The sequence below is a fragment of the Dipteris shenzhenensis genome, chromosome 12 (assembly GCF_047967505.1).
Source record: "Dipteris shenzhenensis isolate YYH24624 ecotype China chromosome 12, Dip_SZ_1.0, whole genome shotgun sequence".
Taxonomy (NCBI): domain Eukaryota; kingdom Viridiplantae; phylum Streptophyta; class Polypodiopsida; order Gleicheniales; family Dipteridaceae; genus Dipteris; species Dipteris shenzhenensis.
In genome coordinates this window covers 11,629,250-11,655,064 of record NC_141607.1, presented here as the reverse complement: position 1 = coordinate 11,655,064, position 25,815 = coordinate 11,629,250, and the positions used below count along the sequence as shown (strand labels likewise).

Genomic DNA, 25,815 nt, shown 5'->3' with positions numbered 1-25,815 from the left:
GCCTCCAGCTGTAGGAGTGACAGGTGTGGCCAATGTATCTGGTCTTGCTTCATCTCCATTCACATAATCCCAAAGATGTCTGCCAACCAAGATATTGCGAACCATTAAACTCCACAAGGAGTAGTTGGTGCCATCCAACTTATCCTCCTGTGTGAGGACTCCGAACACCTCATTGGGGTTATTTTGAGCCATTTTTGCCATATAAAGTCAAAAACCACAGCAAACTGACCAAGTAAAATCCCTTTATGGGATGCAAAATGCACAAGTAAAATCTGCCAAAGAAAATCTGCCCACAGTGACAAATATTGTCACAGCGTTGTATGGACGATGTGCTGCAGGCTTGACAATGAAGCTGTACGGACAGGAGCTGAAATGCGTGAGCTAAGAGCAGGTTCGGGAAGGAGAGCTGCTCTGATACCAAATGTGAGAAAAACGGAAGCAAGAGCAAGAGTAAGAGTGAGCAAAATGGAGAGTGAGCTGAACGTAGGTCACTCCCAAAAGTGTACTGAATGAAGTGAAGTACAAAACAAGAGATGAGGGTTTTGTCTAAGTGACAAAACCCTATCTAATCATTAACTGTAGTTAGAGATTAGACTGTGCTTAGGGGGAAAAACCTCTAAGAGGGAAAAGTGTCCCTAACCCGCTTATTACATTACATTGGCCATTGCCTAGAATATAATAATAATTCTAACAGTTTTGGTACTATGAGGGAATCCGATGCAAAGTCCAGTAGGCCCACCTGCCTGTTCCCTGTGCGTGCATTGAAGTCACCAAGAAGGAGGATGTCCCCTTACTTGGAGAATTTAGTGATATCATCCTGAATCAACTCATACGGGCTGTGTCCTTCTGTGGTGACCTCACGTGCATAGGAATTATCTGGGGGAAAATAACACACTGCTATAAGAATCGGTCGTGTGTCTGGTAGCTGGACTCGTATCCAAATGTATCGCGCATGCTCCTCTCTCCGTGTCACTGATATGAGAGGTCTCATGTGTGATCTAAAAAGGATAGCCACTTCCCCCGAACCCCGCACAACAGTGTCTCTCCTTGTCTCCTTCCTATGAGATGACTCCCATGTATATCTAGTTAGTCCTCTCTCGGGGCTCTATGTGTCTCAATATAGAAGACCATGTCTTTGTCAGTGTATGTCTCCGAGAAACCACCTGGATCAGACCAGAGTGTGTCATTGCAATTCCACACTGCAATTCTCAGTCCACTTTGTGTCCCCTTGGCCCGACACCATCATAATTCACTCTCTTCTTTCTCGTCGGGGAGAGAGAGAGAGAGAGAGAGAGAGTTTATTAAAGTTTTCGGAAGACCGATGGGTCTATGAGACTGTGAAAACCTTGGTACAAATGAGCTATGAGGGTGGAGCTACTAAAGCATCCACACCAATGGAGAATGCAAAAATGCAAAATGGTAGTACTAAGTACGTAGTCATGTCAATGGTCGACTACATATCAATCTCATCATCATCATCATCATCATCATCATCGACATCAGCAGGACATCAAGGTGGACGAGGTAGTGGAGAGAACACCCAAAACACTCTTTTGGAAGAGAAGAGGGAGCTCGTATTCAACTTGGTGCAAACAACAATGAAGACCAAAGTCAACCATTTGGCCTTTTATACAAGTCATCTTTTGAAGGGAGGGCCAACCCTAATCTCTTTATACCACTGTCCCTTCTCATTCTTTGACCATCCTCTTGGGCCCATCTAGCTCGAAGACACAATCGTGGCTCTATGGACTTGCCATTGTCCATCAAATCACATCACTTAACCAACGGTGGTGTATTGTTAACCAATCTGTTAATAGTGCCTTTACCAAGTCATTCACTTGGGGGGTCACTTTGTATAAACCCTATAATCACATGCACTCAAGCCCCATTTGTAAAATCCCCTATTTGTAAATTTATCATGAGTTTAACACACCCTTTATGATACCCTTCCATATGTGAAAAGCAAGTGAAAAGAGGATTTAAAAAAATCATTCTATTGAACCTACATGAAATGCCGAGTTCATTCATATTTCATTTCTTTGGTCCCTTGGTTGTTCTCCCTTTGTTTTTTTTCTCTTTCTTATTGGACGAACAATGGGTGCGGAAAGGAGAAGAGGGGGGGGGGGGAGGTGGGAATCATAGAGGGTGGAGGAATGGAGAGAAAGAAGAGAGGGAGGAATTAGGGGAGGAAAAAGCAGGCATTTAGAGGCTCCCCTAACCTATTGTGCAATAGGTGGAAAAATGTGAGTTGGAGGGAAACGAGGGAGCGGAAGGAGAGAATGGAGGGGAGGGGTGTGAACAGAGAGGAAGAAGAGAACAAGGGGTTGATGGAGGAAAAGAGAGAAAGGGGGGGGGAATTTAGAGGACCCCCTCACCTATCATGTGAGCAATAAGTTGGAACAAACAAGGGGGAGGGGAGGGGGAATGGAGAGGACGGGTATAATGGACAAGGGAGGCAAGAAAAAGCTAGGGAGAAGGGAGGGGGAATGGAGAGGGAGGGGGAATGGAGAGGGAGGGGAGAATGGAAAAGGGGGGGTGGGAGTGGAGAGGAAGAAGGGAGGGAGGGGGTAGGAGAGGGAAACAAAAGGGGGAGGGAGAATTTAGAGACGTACCTCACCTACTGTGTGAGCAAACATTGGCATAATGCTTCCCCTTCTAGAGGTATCATACCCATCTCAGCCAGTAGGATGGATAGGGTCTTTGAGCCTCGACCCTAGTACTCCTATGAGAAAGTGTTTATGTAATGTTAAAATCCTTCTCCAATAAGCTGTAGAAAGCCTGGGTGCCCAGGCTGGACAGCCGTAGATCATTGTTTATGAGAAAGTGTTTATGTACTGCTAAAATCCTTCTCCAATAAGTTCTAGAAGGCGCGGGTGCCCAGGCTGGACAGCTGTAGCAGATCATTGTTTATACAAGCATGGTATATAGAAACCTCCTCATCTCACAGTTCCATAGATGTGCCATTCTTGATTTATTTTGGAAGTCATATAGAGCTTTCAGCCCTCCCAAAACTCTCCTTTCTATGCATGCATTCCCACTTTAGTTGGTTTCAAATTCCAGCCCTACATATTTGTAGGTGGTGATTGTGTCCAAAGGATCCCCTTCGAAATTGAAGGCCGTTTGTTTATTACGATTCCCAATCACCATTACTTCTGTTTTGGCTGTGTTGACTTGCATCCCTGAGTGTCCGCAGAAATTTTCAGTCGAGGGTTGGCTTTTATGATGTTGTTCTGCTTTAGTCTTCTTCTTGCTCACATCAGTGAATTCTCCTGGAGCAGCTCCCTCCATCAGCGATAGCAGTGCCTCTTGCTTGCACGCATCTCTCCCGGCAGCCCCGCTCCACCATCTTGCCTTGGAACACATCTTCTCCTCTTGGCAGCCCTTGCCTTGGATCACAACTCCATCTCAGCAGCCCCTCTTGCTTGCACGCATCTCTCCCGGCAGCCCGGCTCCACCATCTTGCCTTGGAATGCATCTTCTCCTCCTGGCAGCCCTTGCCTTGGAACGCAACTCCATCTCGGCAGCCCCTCTTCCAGTTGCTCGTCTTCTCCCTAGGCAGCCGGCTGCAAGTCACGCCTCCTTGCCATCTCCTCTTGGGGCAGCTGCTGCACATCGTGGGCAGCCTCAAACTGTGCTTGGATCATCACTTAGCTGCCCTCAGTTGTTGCGCCACCTTGCAGAGGTTGCTGTTGTTGCACCACCTTGCCCTCATCTGCCCGTTCTCCTGATCACCCGTCCTATTCCCATCAGCTCCCCTTCTACTTCACCAGCACCTTTCTCCATCATCTCCCCTTCTATTTCACCACCACCTCGCCATTAGCTCCCCTTCTACTTCACCACCACCTCTCCATCAGCTCCCCTTCTTCTTCACCACCACCTTGCCATCACGTCTCACTACTTCGTCATAAGCTCCCCCTCTACCTCACCACTGCCTTGCCATCAGCTCCCCCTCTAGCTATCACCTCCTAGGCTCCTTGGCATTACTACATCACGAAAGGTATCCGTCCTGCTCTGAATGCTCTCTTCACTATCACTCAATATGATTTTGCATTATTTTATTCAACATCTCGGGCCACTGTACGAAATTGCACATGTAGAGGCACACACACACGTACTTTTGGACCTCACCTCACCTACCTCTTGCACCAGTGGCGGGCTGTAACACCTGGACTTCTCCCACCACCTTCCCATACTTCCTCTTCTCCTCACCATCCACCTTCCGGTCCTATGGTTCCCCACTTGAGATTAGCTTCACTGGCTCTTACTTCAGCCCCATCATCTTCAGTCTCTGTTGCATCCATCTCTGTTGCCTCTCCCTCTCCTGTCTCCACTCCCACTCTTGCTACACCCACATCTGCAGGACATGTTTCTAAGCCATCCCCTCTTGGGCTAGCCTCTGGAGCTTTGTCATCCATTTCTTATGTGGGAGTTGCCTTTCCATCCGTTCCCTTCGAGGCAGAATTCAATTTTCCCGATGTTCTTCCGGTCACTCCTCTGCCCTCCTCAAGTCTCATGCACGGCATGACATCACCACTTAACTCCCCCGCAGCCATGACCAGCCCCGTCCCAATCATCACATTCGTGTCAATAGGCTGCATAGATACGCACATCACCCCCACAGTGCAGGATGAATCGTCAGTAGTTATGGCAGCAGGGACTTCTGCCTTGGGATCTAATGCTGTAGAGGCATCAGAGCGACACAGGTTACTGAACTTAAATCTTACTCTGGGAACCACTGATGACGCGAAGACACCACCCCGGTTGTCTCGGCGACTGACACCTGATCAGACTGTGGAGGTTGCTGAACAGGATCCGCTTGAAACTCAACTTGGTGAAGTTATTTTTGCTGGGGGTAAAGTTACCATTTCAAGCTGATTGCCTCAGATTGATATGTTAGATATATACTTCGCATCCTTCTTAGGAGAGCTCTTCACCCATGAGGCACAGATAGAGGAACAAAGCCAGGATCACGAATGGCTTTTGTATGCACTAAAGCGGAAGCGGTCTCCTGTTTGCATGGAGGAGGAGGACCTGGATCAAATTTTCACACTTCCCTTGCAAGAGACACTCGCTTCCAACAAGAAAGCTTCCCAAGCTGTGAGTCGTTATCTAGACATCGACACACTTGCTCCGGTGGCAGCTCTCGAGGACCTAGAGGAGGAAGGAATGAAAGGAGCTTTTGAGGAATATGGCGAACTGATCGACATGACTGACCGCATGAGCTATTGGGACAGGCATGCATGGGCCAAAAGATCGCTTCATATGGCTCAGCGCATCATAGATGACGGCTTCATTCAGATGGGTGCCTCCCTCTTCAATACTACGGGTCAGATTTGCAATCTAATGTCATAGAAGCAACACCTCCTCTTGGAACATGAAAAGAAGGTAGCAAACATGCATAAAGAATGGGATACAACATTACAAGTGAAAGAAGTGGAGTGGGGAACAACTCTACAGGCAAGGGAGACTGAGTGGAAAGCTCAGTAGGACGAGCTTCAACAGTGTCTTGGAGCGAAGGAGGCAAAGTGGGCAGGCAACAAGAAGGCTTTGGAGGACAGTCATTCAGCCCAGCAGGTTGAGATCCCGAGGGAGCTTGTAGTCCTACAAGACAGATATACCTCACTGGCAGAGGACAAGCATACTGTTGATCAACAGGTGGAGGTGTTGCAGAGTCAGATGAAGCAGATTCTCGAGGAGGAGGACCGTCTCCAAGTTTCAAATTCCAAGTTGCAGGACGACTTCCATGGGTTGCAAACTGAAAATTCTGCACTCAAATCTAAATATGATCATTACAAGACTTGGTACCACTGATATAAATCCAAGTACGAAGACATCCGGAACCTCATAGACAGAGTTGAGGAGGAGGCGAAGACCAACCCCGAGACATCCGCACACCCACCACACCCTCCCCCTCTGCGACTTTCATCCAGCAAGTAGTAGCTCCTAGATCTTTCACTTCGGCATTTCTTTTTTCGAGCTTCGTGCATTTGGATTCTGCAATTCTCATGTAAATAAAGAAATTCTGGAGTTGTATGGCCATGAGCCAGTTTTATTTGAGTTTTGGAGTTGTATGGCCATGAGCCAGTTTTATTTCAGTTTTAGAGTTGTATGGCCATGAGCTAGTTTTATTTCACTTTTGGAGTTGTATGGCCATGAGCCAGTTTTATTTTAGTTTTGGAGTTGTAAGGCTATGAGCCATTTCTTTTTCAGTTTTGGGGATGTCAAACTCAAGGTCACTTTCTTATGAACAATTTATACTTAAAGTTTTCTCACACAAAACCTCAGTCATTCACCGGGATGGTGAATGATAGTGGCGGGGGATCTCTTGTACTCTGGGTCTCGGTTGCGAACTCCCACCAAGAGTCGCATCTGGGTCACATCATGGCCACCTGAACATGCTAAGGTTGTTAGACCTTGGTCACACCTAGTCGCACCGTGTTCACATGTGTTCACATCTTGGTCACTCTGGAGCGAACAACACGACTTGGACATGACTTGACAGTACATAACTTGGACATGCCTTGACAGTACATGACTTGACAATACATGACTTGGACATGACTTGACAGTACATGACTTGGACATGACTTGGCAGTACATGACTTGTACAAGACCTAGACATGGCTTGGATATGACGGGAGTAGTACATGACAGAAGAGTACCAAACCTCAACCTCGACCGACCATGGTCAAAGTTGATCAGAGTAAGTACTGGCACACTGGACCGTAGCAGTTAAGAGAGTCCACAGGTGCACAGGCAGTACACCTGTTGGTGCATATAGGAAGCATTCCAGCAATTAAGAGGTATAGGTGATGCACCAACCTCGCAACCAGCTAGTGTTAGGAGCACATGAAATAGACAGGAGTACACATGGAGCACTGGATTCACTGACTCAGAACAAGCTGGAGAGTTGCAGAAGCCATCAAGGACGTAGTGGCCGACAAACGGCGGAACGGCTAAGGATGTAGGAAGACATCCAATAGGAAGAAGGGAAGGGGATTTCCAATGAAGGGGAGCAGATGAGGAGAAGGTGAAGAGGGAGAAACGGGAGGAAAGGGGGGACATTCTAGCAGAGGTGGAGGGCATGAGTAAGAGGCTAGAGTCAAGAGCTCACCTCGTGTGTATCATCTCCTGGTGTATCAGTCATCTGGAGTAACTTTCATGAGTATATGATTCATTCCTTCTAATTAACTATGCTACTTTCCATCTCTGCTCGCTTCTCTAAGATCTCTTCCCGTTGTGTTCTCCTCCCCTCCTCTCCCTTCACTTAGTACAACGGACCCTGTGTCATGTGGTTGGAGTTCTGCTCCGTTTATGTCGAGGGTTGGCTTTGATGATGTTCTGCTTTAGTCTTCTTCTTGCTCACATCACTTCTGCACTTGCACCTCTCGCACATTGTTGACACCATCGACTAGCACTCGCCTATGCACCATCAGTGACACCCATGGCATGTCTTACTTGCTTCTCGCACCAGTGTCCTTAGGCCTTTCGTAATACTTCTGGGAAGTGTTAGGAATCCCCCCCCTCAGACATCACCTTAGAGGATGTGGAGGGAGGATACTTCAGATTGATGCAGCCCTCCCCCATGACTGGCTGGATACAGATGATAGGCCTGTTGTTTGCTCCGTGTGGATGGGGGCTTTCTCGAGGACAAGCATTGCTCTCCAAGTTATAGCTTTTTTGGGAGCACGTGAGGATGCCTTGGTTTTTGATGTACAGGCAGGTGGCAGGCTGGTTATTTCTTCAAAGGATATTCTTTTGAGCATGCCTTTTCAGCCTGTTAGGATCATAGGCTTTTTGGATTAGGGCAAGGGCTCTACATGATCCGAGCGCTCATCTTTCTCTTTCAGGTTCTTGGAGGTTGTGGCTCTTTGGAGGAGTCCTGATAATGTTTCTTCAGTGGGACCCAGGAGAGTGGGAATGGATTGTTGCAGGGAACCAAGAGAAGAGCCTTTCTTTTTTTGGTTACACGGTCAGTAATGCCAAAAAGTTCTAGATCAGTTGTAGTGGTTGGAGACCTTCCAGGGCCCTTCATTGGGAGAGCTATCAGGTTTCTGCTGATTTGCAGAGGGTCTTCTGGATGAGGCTCTGGAGATCCCGAAGAAATAGAAAGATCACTCTTTTTTTTGGCTTTCCATTCATGGAGGGATTGCAATGAACCTGTGGAGGTCTAGATTTGGGGCAGACCCCAATTGTCCTAGGTGCTCGTAGTCGATTCATCATTGTCTATGGGACTACAGGCATGCGAGAGCCATTTGGATGGGAATTGCCAGGGTCCTCAGTACTTTTGCTCCTCCTCGTTTCTTCATGACGTGGGGATCAGTGGCTTGGCTCTCCCTATCAAGGCCTAAGATCTTCTATGAGTGGTAGGATGCTTCTTGGTTCAATGTCACCTAGTTGAGACTTGCTCTCTTAAAAATGTGCCTATCTCCCGCTATAGACCAATACATGCTGATGGGGATACCGCTTGGGAGATACTGGCTGGCATCAGTGCTTGGCATATTTGGAGGGCTAGATGCACAGAGGCCTTAGATGAATCTCATGTCCATCCCTCGCACACCCTGGCCAATATTTGGGTTGACAGTGTTCACACATTGATGGCCAGTTGGGCGAAATTGCAGGGTTCTTCCCGGGTTTTCAGCCTCAACCTTAGTTTCTTTCCAGCTCATTTTGAGTTTTCTGTTCCCTATTTTAGGGGGTTTCCTCATGCACAACATGATGTATTTCCGCTTTGAGCTTGCTCACGCTGGTATTTTTCATACTTAATAGAAGTCTTTTTCTTGTTTCTTGCTGCCTGGCTTATGATTATGTAGTCAATTACACTTGAGGGGTTTTGCATGTATAGTCCTTTGTGTCTTTGAAAAATAAAGTGCCATTGCATATTTGCTAGTGCACAACATCCACAGAGATTGAGGAGTTTCCTCCACATGTGGGTGATTTCTCCTGCATCTCTTGATGTCCTTTTCTAGACCCCTCTCTCCTTGTTGTCCTCTTCCATTTCTTTCCATCTGTGAGAGAGAGAGAGAGAGAGAGAGAGAGAATATACGATTTAACAAAAGAGTAAGTGATCTAGAGGAAGTTATTGATTAAGAGCCCTTGAAAATATGATTAAGATTTAGATTGCAAATTAGGGTGGATTTAGATTTTATGGATTAAAAATTGGTAGCCTCTAATATTTAAGTCAGAGGGAAGGGTGAGGAGAATCTTCACAGAACTCAAGTAAAAGACCTTTGGGGATTTTTGTTTGTACTTGATAGTGAAACATGAAGGAAACTAAATCATATGGATGAACACTAGTTGGGCTTTATCTTTGTAAGCCATCAGATTCAAAGAATGTTGTGGTATAGAGTTTTGTTCAAGTGGTAAAGCAAGATAGAGCATTAGAAATCTGGCATGCTTGTGCACCCAATATTGTTTGACTAGCCTAGGACTATTTTTCAGTATTATCTCTTGAGATTTTTGGATTGGATATATTCTCATCATTCTGCTTGTTGGTTTCTGCAGTATCTTGATGGAAAGGAAGCAGAGCTTCATGCAGCACGACAAGCAGGTCTTCTGGATTTTGTTGCCACAGCACTTCCTGCCTCTCATACTTCAAAACCAGAAGCTTCTCAGCTAACTCTTTCTTTGCTTCGTATACTAAAGGTTTTACTGGCCTTACCTGCTAACAGGAGCTATTTTATAGCTAGAAACCTCTTGCCTCCTTTGATTCCTATGCTATCAACTGCTTTAGAAAACTTCAGCAGCCTGGATTCTTCCAATGCGGCCAGTGCTGCACACTCAAGCTCTCTTAATGGTGCTCTAGATAAGATCCCCAGTGATGAGAAATTGGATGCTTTTGGAGAAGTTCTTGATGGCCTTTTGGAGTGTGTGACTTTAATTGTGGGCCATGCCTGCAGTGATGAACGCCAGCTTTTGATGGAGGATGATTTAGCTGAGCTTCTTGTGGCTTGTGAAATCATCCACCATCTGCGTGACTTGTTCTCCCTATTTGATAGGCCACAGATAGAAGGAGCTCCCTTCCCAGCTCCAGTACTTTTAGGTTTGAATCTTCTACAGGCTCTCACAGGTCCCAGAGGGAAGTCGGTCGGAATAGCTCATGAAGCTCAGCTCAACATGAAGTTTGAGTTGCAAGAACCTGGAAGGACAACTGCTTTTGTCGAAGATAATGCTGGAGATTCTGTATTTCTGAGGAATGAAGCTGGTAAGCTGGAACCTCAGCCACCTGTTACCATAAGAGGGGAGAAAAAGACAGAGGTGCTTGCTCATCCTGAGACGATGGAGGATCCGTTGAGTGAAGTTATTGAAAAGACATGTGAAGCTCTACAAAAAACCTGTGCTTCTGGGGCAATTCTCATGGCTGATGCAATGGAGGCTAAACACAAAAGTGAAATAATCTCCAGTGGCGTGCTGAATACAGACATTCCTTGTAATATCCTGGGTGAGAATAACCTAGGGATTTCTGTCACAGAAACTTCTAAAACAGTGGAAACGGTGGTGAGCGACCAAACAGAAATTGTGGTTCATGATTCTGCAGGTTTCATCCCTGTTGAAATGAAAAGTACAGAAATTAAAAATGAAAAAGGATTGTCTCAACAAGGCACTGTGGAAAAAGGACAGGTGCAACAGGGCACTGTTCATATACGTCGGTCCATAGGGTTTCTGGTGTCTGCTATTGCTGAAACTGGATTGGTTGGTCTTCCGTCATTGCTGACTGCAGTTCTATTGCAAACCAACCCTCGATCAACTCCAGATCAGGTGCTCTTGTTTCTGTTTTCCCACGTTGTATGGTGGATTACCTTCTTGCCAGCTTCTCAAAATTTTCTGGATAGAAATGTGTGAAATTGGAATGTCGCTCATGACTTTTAGTGTGTGCTCAAAGTACAAGTTGAGGCGTAGCCCATTTGTCTTGAAATTGCGGATCTGATCGGCTCGCTTTTGTCTCTCTTTTGTACAAGTAACAGTTTTCAAATATAGCTACTTTGAACTGAGGTCGGGCTCCTTGAAAAGCTGTTTAGCTAGGCTAACTTTATTGATGTAATGTTAGCCATGAACATGGGTATGTGGACCAAACAATTGCGATCTGTGTAAAATCAATCTAATTGCAAAAGACAGGGAAAAAAGAATAATAATGAATTTCTGTTATGGCAGTACTACTTCAATTAGAGAGCTAGTAGGCACCATCTATGAGGGTGTTTCCTGTGAGGGTATATTTATCATAAGGGTGGAGGTTGGACCTGTGGCAAAGCCACAGCAATGGTTTATAATGGCTTATGCACATAGAAAGATTACACTTGATGGTGAAACAGTAAGGTTTCTTGAAAATCATTTTTATTTTCATCATTTTCAAATGAAGCCATGCAAGGGTAGCAAGTATTTTGGCCACATGAGTATATTCTTTGGTCTTTTATGGCAAAATATCTAGGTTAGGAGATCTAATGAAATTCTCAATAGTTTGAGAATATTACATTTGACAATATGCAATTTGGTAAAGATTGATGTTTCATAGGGTAGTTTTGCCCAATAGGTCACGATGGTTTTGGAGATTGGAGATCTTTTAATTGCATTGAATGCTAGCAATAGTGAAAATCATCTTGATATATAGAAATCTACAATTTGTTTAAATCAGCTAGAAATTGTATGTCTAGTACTATGGTTAAGTGTTAACCACATCATTGGATTGAATTGGAATGCTTTAGAATAATTGGAATTTTGAAGGATTTGGGGGAGTGACTCTGTCTCATGCCAACTTACACTGTTGTTGACATGTCAAGAGCACCAGAATCCTATGTTGTGTTACTTGGAAGGCCATGCATATAGGGTGCCTGTCTTGTACACAATTGGGCAAAACACAATTTAGCATAGTCCAAGGAGGAAGAGATAACACCCTTGATGTTAGCTCAGTAGAGATGATGTTAACATCCGAGGTACTCGAGCCCTGACTTCGTCTGAATTTGGGGACACTGCAAAGAATTCACCAAATGACTTCACTGAAAGTAGAGATGTTAGTGGTTGTCATTTTAGCTTAATGAACAAGCCTTGCAACAGAGGTATGGTTATAAGATGGATTATGATTTTGAGGGAATTTGACTTTATGATTGTGAATTGGAAGGAAAAATAGCATTACATAGCAAACCTTCGATCCTACATACTTGCGCTGAACCTCCCATAGGAGTAGATGATGCATTACACTTAAAGCTAGGTAACCTACCTACTCGCAGTAAGGATATCTCAAATTTCTTGATTGAAGTGTTACAGAAACCTAGTATCCTTCTTGATTAGATACCTAGCTAGTGACTCCACACAGTGGAACAGTGAAAATCCTCATGTGTAGATAGATGAATTAAGTACAAACCTGCACTTCAGTAAGCCTCTAGTTGCTGTCTGGTACAGCCACGTACCGTACTCCCTTGTGCACTGCTCCTGCTGCTGTAGAACTCATCCTAGATCACCACATTCCTCTTTGATAGGCTTCATTAGCTTGCTCTAGGGTGAGCTCTTTAGGCTGCTCTCTCCTACACACAGTTGTGCTCTCCTACTGGCTGTATGTCTGCACCAAGTGGTGGCTGAGGGCTTGCTGCCCCCAAAGGGGGCCTGCCGGATGCCCCTCCACATTTGGCTGAATTGGGTCAGATCTGGCTGACCAGGCCCCTGCCGACCAGCTCCTCCACAGACTACCGACCAGCAGCCAGGTCTGCTGACTTCTGCCAATTTTACCTGGCCTATATAAGGCCTCTATAGGTGCCTGCCCTAATCTAGGGCCTTTGCCGGCCCTATTTGCCGGACTGTGTAGCAGCCCAACATGGCAGCTGCCCATATGGCTGCCTTGTGGATGTTCTTCTCCATCCTGATCTGCGCTTGTAGCATCCGTATCTGATGCTCACATAGCAACCTGTTAATCCCCCCGATCCATGCAGGCACCATTTCCCCTTGCACTCGTTATATGCGGGCTTACAGTTGGGACAATGGACCTCCCACTCCAACAGAAGGGCAGTCAAGACCTAGTAAGTCCAAGTTGGAGGGAATTTTTTTGATATAGAGGGCATCTTCCTACCAGATTATTGCAGGAGCATTATACCCAATACAAAGATGATGTCATGAGGAGAAATGTGCATCAAGATGAGATCAACTGAAGCAGATTGTGGAGCTAAAGGACACATGCTAGTGCCACATAGGCTTTACAAGCTGGGCTATGATGGCCAATGTTGTTCAAAGATGCAAGTGCGTTTTCCACAAGATGTGATGCATGACAAAGAGTTTCAGCTCCACTTGGTCAAGACCACATGCCCTTGAACAAAATGGTCACAAACATAACCTTTTGAGAAGTGGGGTTTGGACTACGTGGGTTCTATACACCTTGTTGCTAAGTACTTGTAAATCAGAGTATGCCTCATTTTCTGGTCATGACATTGCGAGAAACTCGTGGTACTTGGACAATGGTGCTTCAAAGCATGTAGCCAACAAGAAAGAGTGGTTTGCTGGAGTTCATCATATATAACAGCCTGACGGGAAGGAATATTCTGTGTGCCAACAGGCCACACATGATATTGCAGTATTGGGATATTCCCACTGCTTTCAAAATCGCTAAGTTTAGCACATAAAATATGTTTGACGTGTGCCAGACTTGCAGAACAATTTGCTCATTGAATGCCATTGCTAAGCAAGAAATGATCGTGGGACTTTGGAATGACAAATGATCCCTCTGAAGTCTGTGCAGTGGCTGCCAGAGATTTTGAGGATGCGAGATTATATAGGCTTGATGCGTAGCCTATCATAGTAAGTGTATTGTCACTGTCTGCAACTTCTGCTAGTGCACTTAGGTATGCCAGGTAGAGCCATGTGAGTTACCACAAAGTAGTATGAAGAAAAATGATATGGTTAAGGACTTGCCTTGCATTGAGCATCATATCTCAGGTGTTTGAGAATGATGCTTGGCAAGTTACATTGGGCTCCTTTGAAGGATACTTCAGTGCCAACCAAGTCTCGTCTTGCATGGTACATAGTGACGCAATGGGCCCTGTGAATCTAATAATAGGAGGTGCATCCTACTTGTCATATTCTTTCACTGTTTAGATGGGTGTTCCTCACCAAAGACAAGCCAGATGTGTTTCTTGTTTCAGATAACTTTCTTGCTATAGCAGGGAATGGACGCAAGAATGAAACATTTGGAAATGATGGGGAAGAGCATTGAGTTTACGTAATCTTGCAAAGGGTGTGGCATGCTTCATCAGTGATATTGTCCTACACCACCACAGCAAAATGGGGTATCTGAAGAAATAATTGCACGTTCATGGAAATGGTGTGGAGCATGCTTAAGCACAAGTCTTTCACAAATAGTCTCAGCTGATCCCCAATAGGTGCCCCACAAAGGCATTGGTGAATATGACTCCTTAGCAGCCATGGTACGGCTCGAAACCTCCTTTGGTCACTTCAGAATTTTGATTCAGTGGCATATGCTTTGGTCATATAGTAACTTAGAATCCGGCTGGATGATAAGCAGGTGAAATGTGTATTTGTCGTGTATAGCAATGAGAGTGAATAATACTGACTCTACAACCTTGCCACATGGAAGACTATGACCAGCAGAGATGTCTTTGCAGAGGAATGTGTACCAGCTTGATGTCAAGAATGCGTTTCTCAAGGTTATCTAGACGAGGAAGTCTACATGCAACAACCAACAGGTTATGTTGAACCAGGGAAAGAAAATCACGTTTGCCATCTCAAGAAAAGTCTCTATGGCCTAAAGCAAGCACCCATAAGTTGGTACAGTAGGATCGACAAGTATTTTGCTCATAAAATCCAATGCAGATCATACTCTCTACTACAATTCATAGAGAAGACATTATTATTGCACTTTTGTACGTAGATGATCTGATTGTGATCGGAAGCGATGATATTTTTATCAAGAAGTTGAAACAAGACTTATTTGTAGAGTTCAACATGAAAGATCTTGGATTATGCACTATTCTCTTGGTATTAAGTTCTGGAGAGATTCAGACAACACCTTCATGAGTCAGCGGAAATATGTTGACACCCTCCCGAAGACGTTTTATATGGCAGATTGCAAGCTTCAGCCACTCCCGTGGAACAGAGTGTGAAAGTTAAGAGGGATGAGCAGCCAATTGGGCAGCCATATTTTAAGGTACAACCTGATATACCTGATGTTGACAATCAAGATTCTTTGCATCCACCACAAGGCACTTATGTGCAGCCCACACAAGGAACAACAAGACACAAAATAAATAAATCGTGTCTGAAGCGTGTCTAACGTGTCGTGTCTTAACGTGTCTTACAACCATGATGGTAACACCAAGAACTCATAGACATCTTTCTCAAATATTCTTATCATTGCCAGGACTAGAAGACACTATATCCTTACACGGAGGTTGCCATTCATCAGCAGCTGGCAGCCTCGCAAAGGGAGGAACAAAAAAGACCTTCCGACCATGAGCACTTTCGTAGCAAGGGCTCACCGGTAGACTCTCTTGGAGAGTACAGCTGAGCTTTCATATCATGCACTAGAGTCTTTCTTGATGGGTCCTGGTCTTACACATTGGAAAGAAAGTGTTTCTCAGCTGATAAGACATTGGAAGCCAATTACAATTTTGGGCTCTGCATATAAAGCCGGCTCTCAAAACAAAAGACATAAATTTGGCGATGACACACAAAGATGCAGAACCTTCGATAGCCGGTCAAATTGGTAAGGCTAAGAATAAAAACAACCGTAAGAACATAAGAACCATCGAGCCAGCAATGCCCAGCTTGCAAAGTCAATTCAACAAAGTAGACAGTGGGGCCTCTTGCTAAGAAGCCTCAAACCAATTCTCTAGTGCAGACTGATGCTGTCCGGACCTACAGGATATTGCTGTTAGTGCAACAAGCTTGCATCTATTTCTCGATGGTGTATTGGGAGTTCCTCTGCAACTCTTAGATTAAGAGATCCAAATTATTACAAGTATGTATTAAATCATCAACATACATGACGGTCTTGTCCATTAGTTTAGGGCAAGCAACTATCTACTTGGTTAAGTCTAGTATGACTCCACCTAATTCTCTTCACATTGCTAGTCTTGATGTCTTTTCTTCAGATACTAGTTGTAAGCATCGCCATTTCAATGTTCATGTCATGTATTTGGACCCCATGATTTAAAAAAAAAAAAGGTCCTAGCCTCTTCATCACGCCCACTCCAAGACCTCCCAAAATGAGAACATATTAATGTTGCGTCCAGACTCCATGCACAAAGCCAATCTATGTGTCATGTATCAAGTCAAGAAGTAGAGGCTGCAAACGAAGGCTGATTGCCTCTATTTGGGGGGGGTATGAAGCTACATATGATATGGCTGCCACATGGGCAGCACTTTGGCTGCCTTGTGGGGAGCATTCAAGCAAACAAAAGAATGCACATGGGGCTGCCACATGGGCTTCCATGTGGGCAGCACAATCAGAGACCTACCTGGCAGTTTGGAGCCACCATGGTGGGGATCATGTACGAATTTGCCATGTGTCAGTCCGGGACTGGCTGGGACAGTTCTGCACAGGAAATGATGTGTGGATGCTGATGTCAGCAGTACAGATGACCGGGCAAGCAGTACGGATTTGTATGGCTAATTATGAGCAGATCTGGCTTCGTGGCATGGCTGGAAAAGTCTCGGGGCAGAGGCAATCTGGTACGGGAGTCTACAACAGACTGTACAGAAGTTTTGCAGAGGATCCAGGGGCTGGAACAGGTCTGAACAGAAGTGATGTATGCTGAATATCTGCGCCTGTTTGGAGCAGGCAATAGGCCAGGCAAACGGCCTGGATCAGGTTGGAGGTGAGCCTGGGCCATTGGCAGCCCGCCACGTGGCCGGGCGGGGCCTGCATAGGCCTCAGAAAGAGAGCCAACCAGGTCAGCCAGCAGGGCCTTCCTGGGTTGATTTAGGGAGCTGGTTGGGTTGCCCATTTTACTCATACTGGGGTGGCTGGTTTGGTATAAAACCCAGCCATTATAGCTGGGGAGCAGGAAGAAATCCCTCCCGCGGAGGGGTAGTTGAACGCCGTATAGGGGAGCCCTTGGCATCCACTAGAGCAGCAGATCACCAGCAGATTGGAGCAGTATATCAGCACCAATAGGGCCTACAACTAGGAGGTCTAGAGGAGGCTGAAGAGCTGCAAACATAGCTTGGAAGGGGCTGCACACCTAGGCTGACAGTCAGGGAAGCAAGGTGCAGGGATCAAGGCACAGTGACTAAAGTCTATAGAAGCTCCACGAGGAGCACGCCTTAGGGATCTAGAAGTGCCACGAGGTAGTAGGACAACACCCTTTGGGGTATGGACAGAGGAATACAATTTGGTGGGACTCTAGACTCCTTTTGTGTCCTTACGGACGGAAATATATTTTGTTGGTTCTATATCTCTTGTGGAGCATTGCACATATGTATGTTGAGTACACAAAGTAAAGAAGTTTTGGATTCCATAGTTAAACACTTCTGTGTGAATTCATCGGCTATCTATCAATCTTCTGCTACGAATACCCTTTGGCTGTTGTGGTTCCTAACATCTTGATAAGGTCACTGCCTGGGGCTAGGCTTGCCTTGACCCAATCACGAACCTGGCCTCTCGTGGGCATGAGGGCAACGATACGGGCCGACAATGCTCTATCCTAGAGGGACTCAACTACTATCTTCAACTCCGGCTTGTCTTTGGGGAAAAGAGGATCTGAACAGCTATGGGATTCGAGGGAGCTGCATGAGAGCCCCTTTGGCCAGACCAAGGGAGGTCATCCCAAGGAAAGCTTAATCCCAGAAGAACAAACTAAGGGAACACCGGTTAGCAAGGGGGAAGGAGGCTGAGGGGTGGAAAAAGAACAAAGGGGGAAGGACCAGAAAAAGCAGACCTGTGACCAAGAAAGGAGCCACGGGGGTTGCTGCCTGTGCACGGCTTCCAATGCATGCGTGAGATAGGAAACCTAGGTGGACATACCGGGCGCTCAAGCGCATACTTGCAGGAAACATGAGCCAAGTGGCTAGAGATGGGATAGCTGCAGAGGCGGGGCGACGTGAAGGGGAGAAGAGGCGGAATACGAGGGAGAGAAGGTGCAGCTGGCTGGGGAAGAAGCAATGACGAAAAGGTTGGGGGGGGGGGGAGCTAGGCAGGAGCTTGAGCAGCTCAAGAGAGAGGCTTCTCTCCTCGCTTTTCTGGCAGTGAACTTCTGCTTTTTAGAACTATCTTTGTACACTATTTGTATTCCATTCATTTCTTTGTGTTTGAGTAAAGGTTTGCATTCTGGCAGCGCTGTAGGTCGTACATTCTTCTTGGAATGGATAAAACTTTTTTCGATTCCAAGCTTGCATCTAAAATTAATGAAAGATCGTTTTGCATACAGGCTGCAGCTGTACTTCCATCTAATTTTGAAGAGGTGGCAACATGTGTTCTGAAGGTTCTCAACAATCTTGCCCGTTTGGATTTGGGATTGGTTCAAAACTTATTGGTGAGTTTTTGGTTCTATAAGTGGATAAATTTTTCATCTTCTAGTATGTGATTATGCATTGAAAGCTGTTTATGTTGTCAATATCAACATGATTAACAAAATTCTTTGCCTTTGAGCAACAAATCTTACAGTCTAGATTGCTGAGGCCCACAAATGCTATCCTTCGATTCCTGCCCAATAATATGGCTGAAGCGCCCATGGAACTGTGATAATAGTACCTATGTGCCATGGTTTCACAAATTCATCCCATGTGTGCATAGCAACCTGTTGAGGTCATCCTAACTAGGGGAGCACGAACAAAAATTGTCATTCATTACCAGCCTTGAGATTGTTGTACGATTTCTCATCCCTAAGCCTACTCGAAGATGGACAGATGTATCCACCCAAATGACATTTTTACAAATATTTGCTACATAACAGACAATAGATGCATCAATGGATCCATTCTCGAGTGGAGCTGACCTACTTTTATGCGAGTGGTGAAGATAATTCAATAAACTCCTCAACCAATTGCATTTCGTAGTGTCTACATTCGTTGCTTTACATTTAGCTTCACTAGATGAAAGAGATCCTAAACTATTTCTTGTTAAGCAATGAAGTGCATGTTATACACAATTAGAGTCAATGCGATTATAGCATTTGTCAACATCATCTCGCAAACAATGTGAGTTTGTGGACCCATGCAGCTCAAAGTCACAATCTCTGGCATATGCAAACCAAAAGTAAGAGTGTGTGCACATATATGAGATCTTTTGGTAGCGTTCCAGGTTGGCCCGTGCAAAAACTTGCTTAAGAACCTTGCATCCTAGTCAAGGTTATGATTCATATAACATTAAAAGATGAGGCTTTCCAATTGTTTGTAGAGCGTGCCATCTGATACTGTGAATGCATGAAGCTCAAACTCCATATACAAACCAAAAGAGAGAGTATTGCGCACATGTATACAATCTTTTTTTGGCAGCATTCCATGTTGGGAATTGTATAGACTGACTCAGCAAAACTGTGTCGTTTAGGTAGATGGGGCTACCTCCATAGAGAGTGCCATCAAATTGTGAGGCGCATAGTTACCAGCCGAAACGGAAACGGAAGAAATAGAGTTTCCAGCCCCTGCCAAAATGGAAACGGAAGAAACGGCAATATGATACAATTTATGTATAAAAATTTATTTTTTATACATAATATAATTATCAATAGAGTGCAAATCATACATAATACAATTATCTATACTTGAAGCTTCAACCATTAATGCATCATTCATGCCTCTATGATTCTAAATTCTTGAATGATGCTTCAATAATCTGAAATCAACATGTATCATGACTAACAAGTTTAGCATTACAAGAATCTGAAATTTAGAAGTTTGAAGTACTTTAAACTTAGCACACAAGTTTGAAACTTGAAACTTGAAAGCATCCAATGTCCAGACTCCATAGATGATCATGATTCATGATCCACAAATTTCATGATCATGACTCATGAGTCATGCAAGACTCAAAATAAAAGCACCCATGGATGATATAAAAAAAAGCAGCTACCACCTGGCACCAAGGTCCAAAGTATACTTAGTAGTAAGTACTGTATCTACTATCATAAAAAAAGAAATAACATAGTCTAGGAATCAAGATGCATCATGCTGCAGAGAAGGATGAAGAGGATGAAGAGGATGGAGAGAGAAGGATGGAGGTCCGAGGAAAACGGGATGGAGAGTCTAAGAGCAAAGGATGGAGGGATGGAGAGAGCTTAGAGAAGGTGGAGAGAGCAGCAAGGATGCATAGAAGGAGTGCAATGGGCGGGAGGCGGCGAAAAAAGGAGCCAGGCGGCGAAATTGCGATTTTGGGGGTCTAGGGCAAAAACAGGTTTGACAAAACGAAGAAACGCCGTTTTCGTTTCGCCGTTTCCGTTTCTTGCCACGAAACGGCCGTTTCGTGCAACTATGGTGAGGCGGTTAATGAGCCTGAGATTTTGGGAAATGCACATACTTGGGGAACCCAAAACCCACAAATACTCCAATTTTGGTTGAATTGCGATCTCCCACTAGGACTCTACCCTCAATCGGGTAAGATCTAAAAACCTCGGTTAGATTTTCTGAGGACTAGGCAAGAGAATCTTATCAATCTTAGAGGTCAATCCGAAGCTCCTATAAGGATGGGCCTAGTTCAAGACCTAGCAGATAGAATTTGGTCAAAAAGAAATCCTAGTTAGTATAAACTACAAAAGCTATTTTTAAAAATCTGCAAAACTCATGTTTTCTTTGCGGAATAGGAAGGAGGGCTTTTGAGGGTAAGACCAAGATAGCTTGCCTAATAAAAGCGACACCAACAAAATTGATGCATATATACATGGAGATGAAGAAGTTGGTGCAACACAAGCAAACGCAATTGCTAAAAATGGCTCAGTACAATAGTAAAGGAACCTCCCTTGGACAAAAGCATTGGAATGCAAAAAGACATAGCTTCTACTTATGAAAAAGATGCCATAACGATGCAAAGTCAAAATGAGGGACATAGCAATGGACACACTTAGCAACAAGACATCACTAGCAGACTGAGAATCAATGAGCATTTGAAGGGAGTAACATGCAAGAAGGGGTCATACAAAACATTTAAGATGCTGAGATTGCAAATGCATTGACAAAGGATTGTTAAGAACTTTTTTCGTACCCTCGTAGACAGACATTGATTTAGAAGCAGAGGAAGAAGACCCACCTTAGCATTGATGTGTGAGGATCGTCAAATGAATTGAAACATGAGAAGTAGGTTAGACAGTTCCTTGGATATTATGACTTCAGCCCTATAGGAAGTGAAGTTGTTGGGTGTAAAACTCTGTCAACAACTCGAGAAGTTTGATACAAACAACAATGGTATATAATTGATCATGATCCAGGAAAGGAGCGAGTTAATAGGTCTTTGGCTTCGGACACAAGAATTTTGAATTGAAATCACAATCCAACGCTTGCAAGTTGAACTGTCTAGCTATGCTCAAAATTCGATGCAAGGGAGAAGATTACTTTGGGATTCAGAAGAGACAAGAACCTGAATCTGATTCTAATGGGGGATCCTATTATGGTTGAATATAGAAGTGGCCACTTGGAAGGTCCAAACAGTGCCCTAAGGAGAAGAGAATAGAGCTTGATGGTTGGAATTCCTTTAAGAAGAGGCATAAGCTCTTGGATGTGTCATCCAACTTTTCCCAGACTCGGTCCAATCATCAACGGGGATAGTTGTATAGGGAAGCCAATCTAAATACATGTATGCACAGTTGACGCCTACTAAAGGACTTCGATTATCTCCCTTTGTCAGACCATAAACCACTAGAGTGTAGACCATCTTGCTTTGAAAGTAGATCAATTCTTCTTTGACCTTCCTTATCGTAAAGCAAAGATTAAGATTGCGATGCTGCTTTGGGAGGTTTTACCATCTTAAGCAATGAATGGATTAGAGTTGTGTCAAGAACTCATATTTTTAAATCAAGACGTGGCACATGTCAGAACTAAAGAGGAGTTAAAACAAGGGGATATACTTTAGAATCAGATACTATATTCCAGAGAGTGGTGGGCTGGTCAAGGGAATAGACCCACCAAGATGCAACAAGATAGGATTCCTTTCCTAGAGAAGAGGTCTCAATATATCAGATAAGGAAACCCTTCAAGTGATTAAGATATACCAGAAGTCTTCTTTGAGAGTAGGAACTCATTTCATGTGACAAACTGAGAGCCAGAAGGAGGTGTAGAACATTTAGGAAGTCTCCACATCTAGAAAACATTTAACAGTTAAAGAGCTCAAGCAAGTGGGACTGAAGATAGCGGTTAGCCAAGGGAAAGACACACAAAGATGGGCTAGCAATGCAGTTTTATATTGCCTTCTGCGATAGCCTAGGGGGTGAGTTGATGTTGCTATGGGAAGAAACCTCTAGGTGGGTTTCCTTAACCTATAACACGAGTAAGATAAAGTTAATCCCTAAGGGAGAGGCAAAAGAAGAGATGAAGATTGGAGACCTCTCAGTTACAGACTTGTTAAAAGTGTTTGCCAAACCATTGGCAAGTTGACCGAGGGACAAAATACGCTTGTGGATTAAAGAAGTATAGAAGGGGGGTATATCTCAGAAACTAGGAAGGCATGGTTTGTGAAGGTGAACTTTGATAAGGCATATGGAAAAAAGGAGAGGGGCTCATCTTGTAGATAATGGCTGCTATGGGATTGGGATATGAATTTTAGAAAGCAATCAAGGCCTTGTTGGCGCTCTAGGGATAAGGTTATAGCCAACATGTTAATTCAATTTCAGAAGGTTGCACGCGTGCGCACGCACACACAGGGGGAGAGAGAAAACTCTGGTAAAGCTGGCGTAGTTAAGGAGCTTGCTTCTCCGAGACGGGTTCATCCTCAAATAGGTGGGCACTATGCGTACCAAGTCAATCATAAAAGATAAAGAAAGAAATAGAGCGTCTCACAGTTTGGCAAAGGCACCAATGGCCCATTGCCCAAAAAGTATGCTCTGTGTGTGTGTGTGTGTGTGTGATATGTTTTCGCCATGGTAGATGGATTATTGTTCAATGCCTTGTTCAAGGGGAAATTTTTGAATTTGCATCGGTTTATGCCCCCCAATCTTCTCGTGATAGAGCTTTGATCTGGGCTGCCATGCATACTTATCCATGGCGACAACATGCCTTCATTTGTGGTGACTTTAATAATGCCCCTCAATCTGGGGATGACACCTCAGGCCACACTCATATGTTGGCTTCTGAAACACAGGCATGGTCTGATTTTTTGCTTCAGTTGTGCCTGGTTGATCTCTGAAAGGAATTACAGCCCATGCTTCCGGGCTATACCTTTCAGCATAATGCTCAATCTTCTTATCGGGCACGCTTGGATAGATGGTATCAGATTGATCCACAGCATTGTGATGCCTTTATTTGTCGAATTTGGGTTGATCATGCTTTCACACATTCGGGTCATGCTCCTCTTTGGTTGAGGCTTTCCTTACATGAATTTCCCACTGAAAGATTGCCTTGCCGAAGGCTTTGTCTGATTAATAATAGTTATCTGGAGCATGCTGACATTAAAGCCTTGGTCTCTGATGCTATTCAGCCTCTCTCTCGTCAGATACACATTGGTTTGGATTATGCCTGGCAGGCTTTTGTTGCTCGGATGCAAGCATTTATTCGAGATTATGGCAAATCCTATATGCAAGCCTAGCACATGCCAAATTTACTTGTCAGAGTTTGACTGAGCTTGCTCATCTTCGCCCTTTGTCTTCAGAGGAAAGCATGCTCTTATGTCAGGCTCAATTCTCTCTTCAATCCAATGATCGCAAAAAGCTTGCTAAATGGGAAACTCGATTGAGACAACGGGCATTTTTGGATAAAGGCTGCTCTTCCAAGCAATTTTTTAAGAGTTTACACTACAAAAGATAGGCTGCCAATATTTGTCGGATCCGGATGCCTAAGGGCTCTTGGTCAACATCTCGTTCAGAGCTTGCTGATTTATGTGTGCAGCACTTCTCCACTCATTTTGGGCATGTGGATACTCTTTCTCCTCGGGTCGTGTCTGCACGTCAGCTTCTTTTGCAGCATATTCATCCAATTCTATCTGATGCTCAGGCTTTGGAACTTGAACATCCCTTCACTGAAAGGAAATTGTCTGATGCACTGAGATTCTGTGGCAGATGGAAATCTCCAGGATGGGATGGTCTCACTGTTGAATTTTTTCTTGCATTCTGGTGTCATGTGTACGGATTGGTATCTGACGTGTACTAGGTACACAGAACTAGCTCAGGTTAGCCTGGGGAGGCTTAGAGCTAGGCAGGCTTGATTCTCGGGTTGAGTGGCAAGGGTACGAACTATTTATAGGTCTTCGCTATTTTTGGCGCCGGGGCCCGAGTCTATAAAAGAGGCCCAGGGGGTTCAGTTCTCAGTGTGCAGTTGGGAGTAAGTCTCGTTCCCAGGTGCTAGGTCTGATCCTGGATTGTGTCGCGGACGCGCGCCTGCATCTTAGCGTAGCCCAAGGCCCAGTGGCAGATCCAGGGCTTCACAGCGCCACCTGGTGGTATGGGACACCAGGCTGGTTTGGATCTGATTGGGAGTTCGTGCCAGTAGCTCAGCTCGTGGCTCGGAGGGGACATCTTCTGATTCGGGATCACATCCCGTAGATGTCACGGTTGGGTGGTGAGCAGCCTGCTCAGTTCTGATGTTGTGTGTGGTTATTTTGCAGATCAGAGGTTTCAGGAGTGCTGGGACGTGTCAGTTGGTATAGGAACTTTTGATGCGAGAATTTTGACGGATTTCTCGTCCAGGTATGCCCTAAAATTCGAGATTTCCTGCTGCGTTTTTGCTGACTACCTGGGGTAGAAGGGGTGAAGAAATATCTGGAAAAGGAAGAAGAAGAGGAGCTGTGACCACTAGCACATGAAGTTTTAGATAGATTCCCAGGGACTACCTCCTTCGACATGCAATCCTTGCCCTAGCCAAGGGTACATGGTACCTCCCGTGTAGAAGTGAGATAGAATCGAAATTTCTGAAGGCTACAGAGAGAAGTTTAGAGGGAGGAGAAAGAGAGCAGGAAAGAAGGAGTGTTGTGCAGGAGAAAGACTGCAAGGGAGGAAGGGATGCGGAGCCTAGGAAGGGGCGTAGTAGGCGAAGCAGTAGAGGCGGGACAGCCTGTGTAATAGGCTGTCCACAGCCAGCGCAATAGGCTGCGAACAGCCTGCGCAACAGGCTGCGAACAGCCTGCGCCTAGGGCTGCGTGCAGCCTGCGCAGCAGAAAGGTGCTTTTTCCGAAAAAAGCACCCCTCCAAAGTTGGAGGGGCTCAGGTGCTTTTTTCGAAAAAGCACCCCTCCAAAGCTGGAGGGGGCTTGGCCTTTTTTGGAAGCCCAGCTTCCAAATCAGGCAGCCCTGCACCCTATATAGGTGAGGGCTGGGTGCTAGGCTACCCACAAGCAGCCCCAAGATTCGAGATCTTACCTCGAGTTTCGTGCCCAACCAGCCTCGTCCTACAGCCTGCGCCCTGTTTCGATCAGCTCCCCTGCATCAGTCCTTGCCTGCGTCAGCTCTGTACAGCTCCCGCAGCTTCCGTACCAGTCCGTACAGCTCCAGCGACAGCCGTACAGCCTGTATGGACTGTTCCGCCTGTTTCTGTACCTGCTGCTGTACCGAACAGCAGCTGCGCCATCACCTGCAGCCACCGTACGGCCTGCGTCAGCAGCCGTACAGGCCACGTCAGCAGTCCGTACAGCTTCTACTGCAGCCTGCGCATCCGGTTAGCGGGTTCGGGGAGGCTCCAGGACTCGTGGTCTTCCGAATTGCCAGATTTCAGCATCTCCTTCCGTCAGCTTCTTTCGGGACGGTTTTCT

The 25,815-nt window shown here is 45.2% G+C and overlaps 1 protein-coding gene across 1 annotated transcript in view; it reads left to right on the top strand.

Annotated features, from left to right (window-relative positions):
• LOC147895821 (uncharacterized) overlaps window positions 1-25,815 on the top strand; it is a 181,627-nt gene that overhangs the window by 126,830 nt on the left and 28,982 nt on the right. The window contains exons 7-8 of the mRNA XM_087382402.1: window positions 9,505-10,758; window positions 18,366-18,470. Of these exons, the coding sequence (XP_087238528.1) occupies window positions 9,505-10,758; window positions 18,366-18,470 (1,359 nt within the window). The remainder of the gene's footprint in view (window positions 1-9,504; window positions 10,759-18,365; window positions 18,471-25,815) is intronic.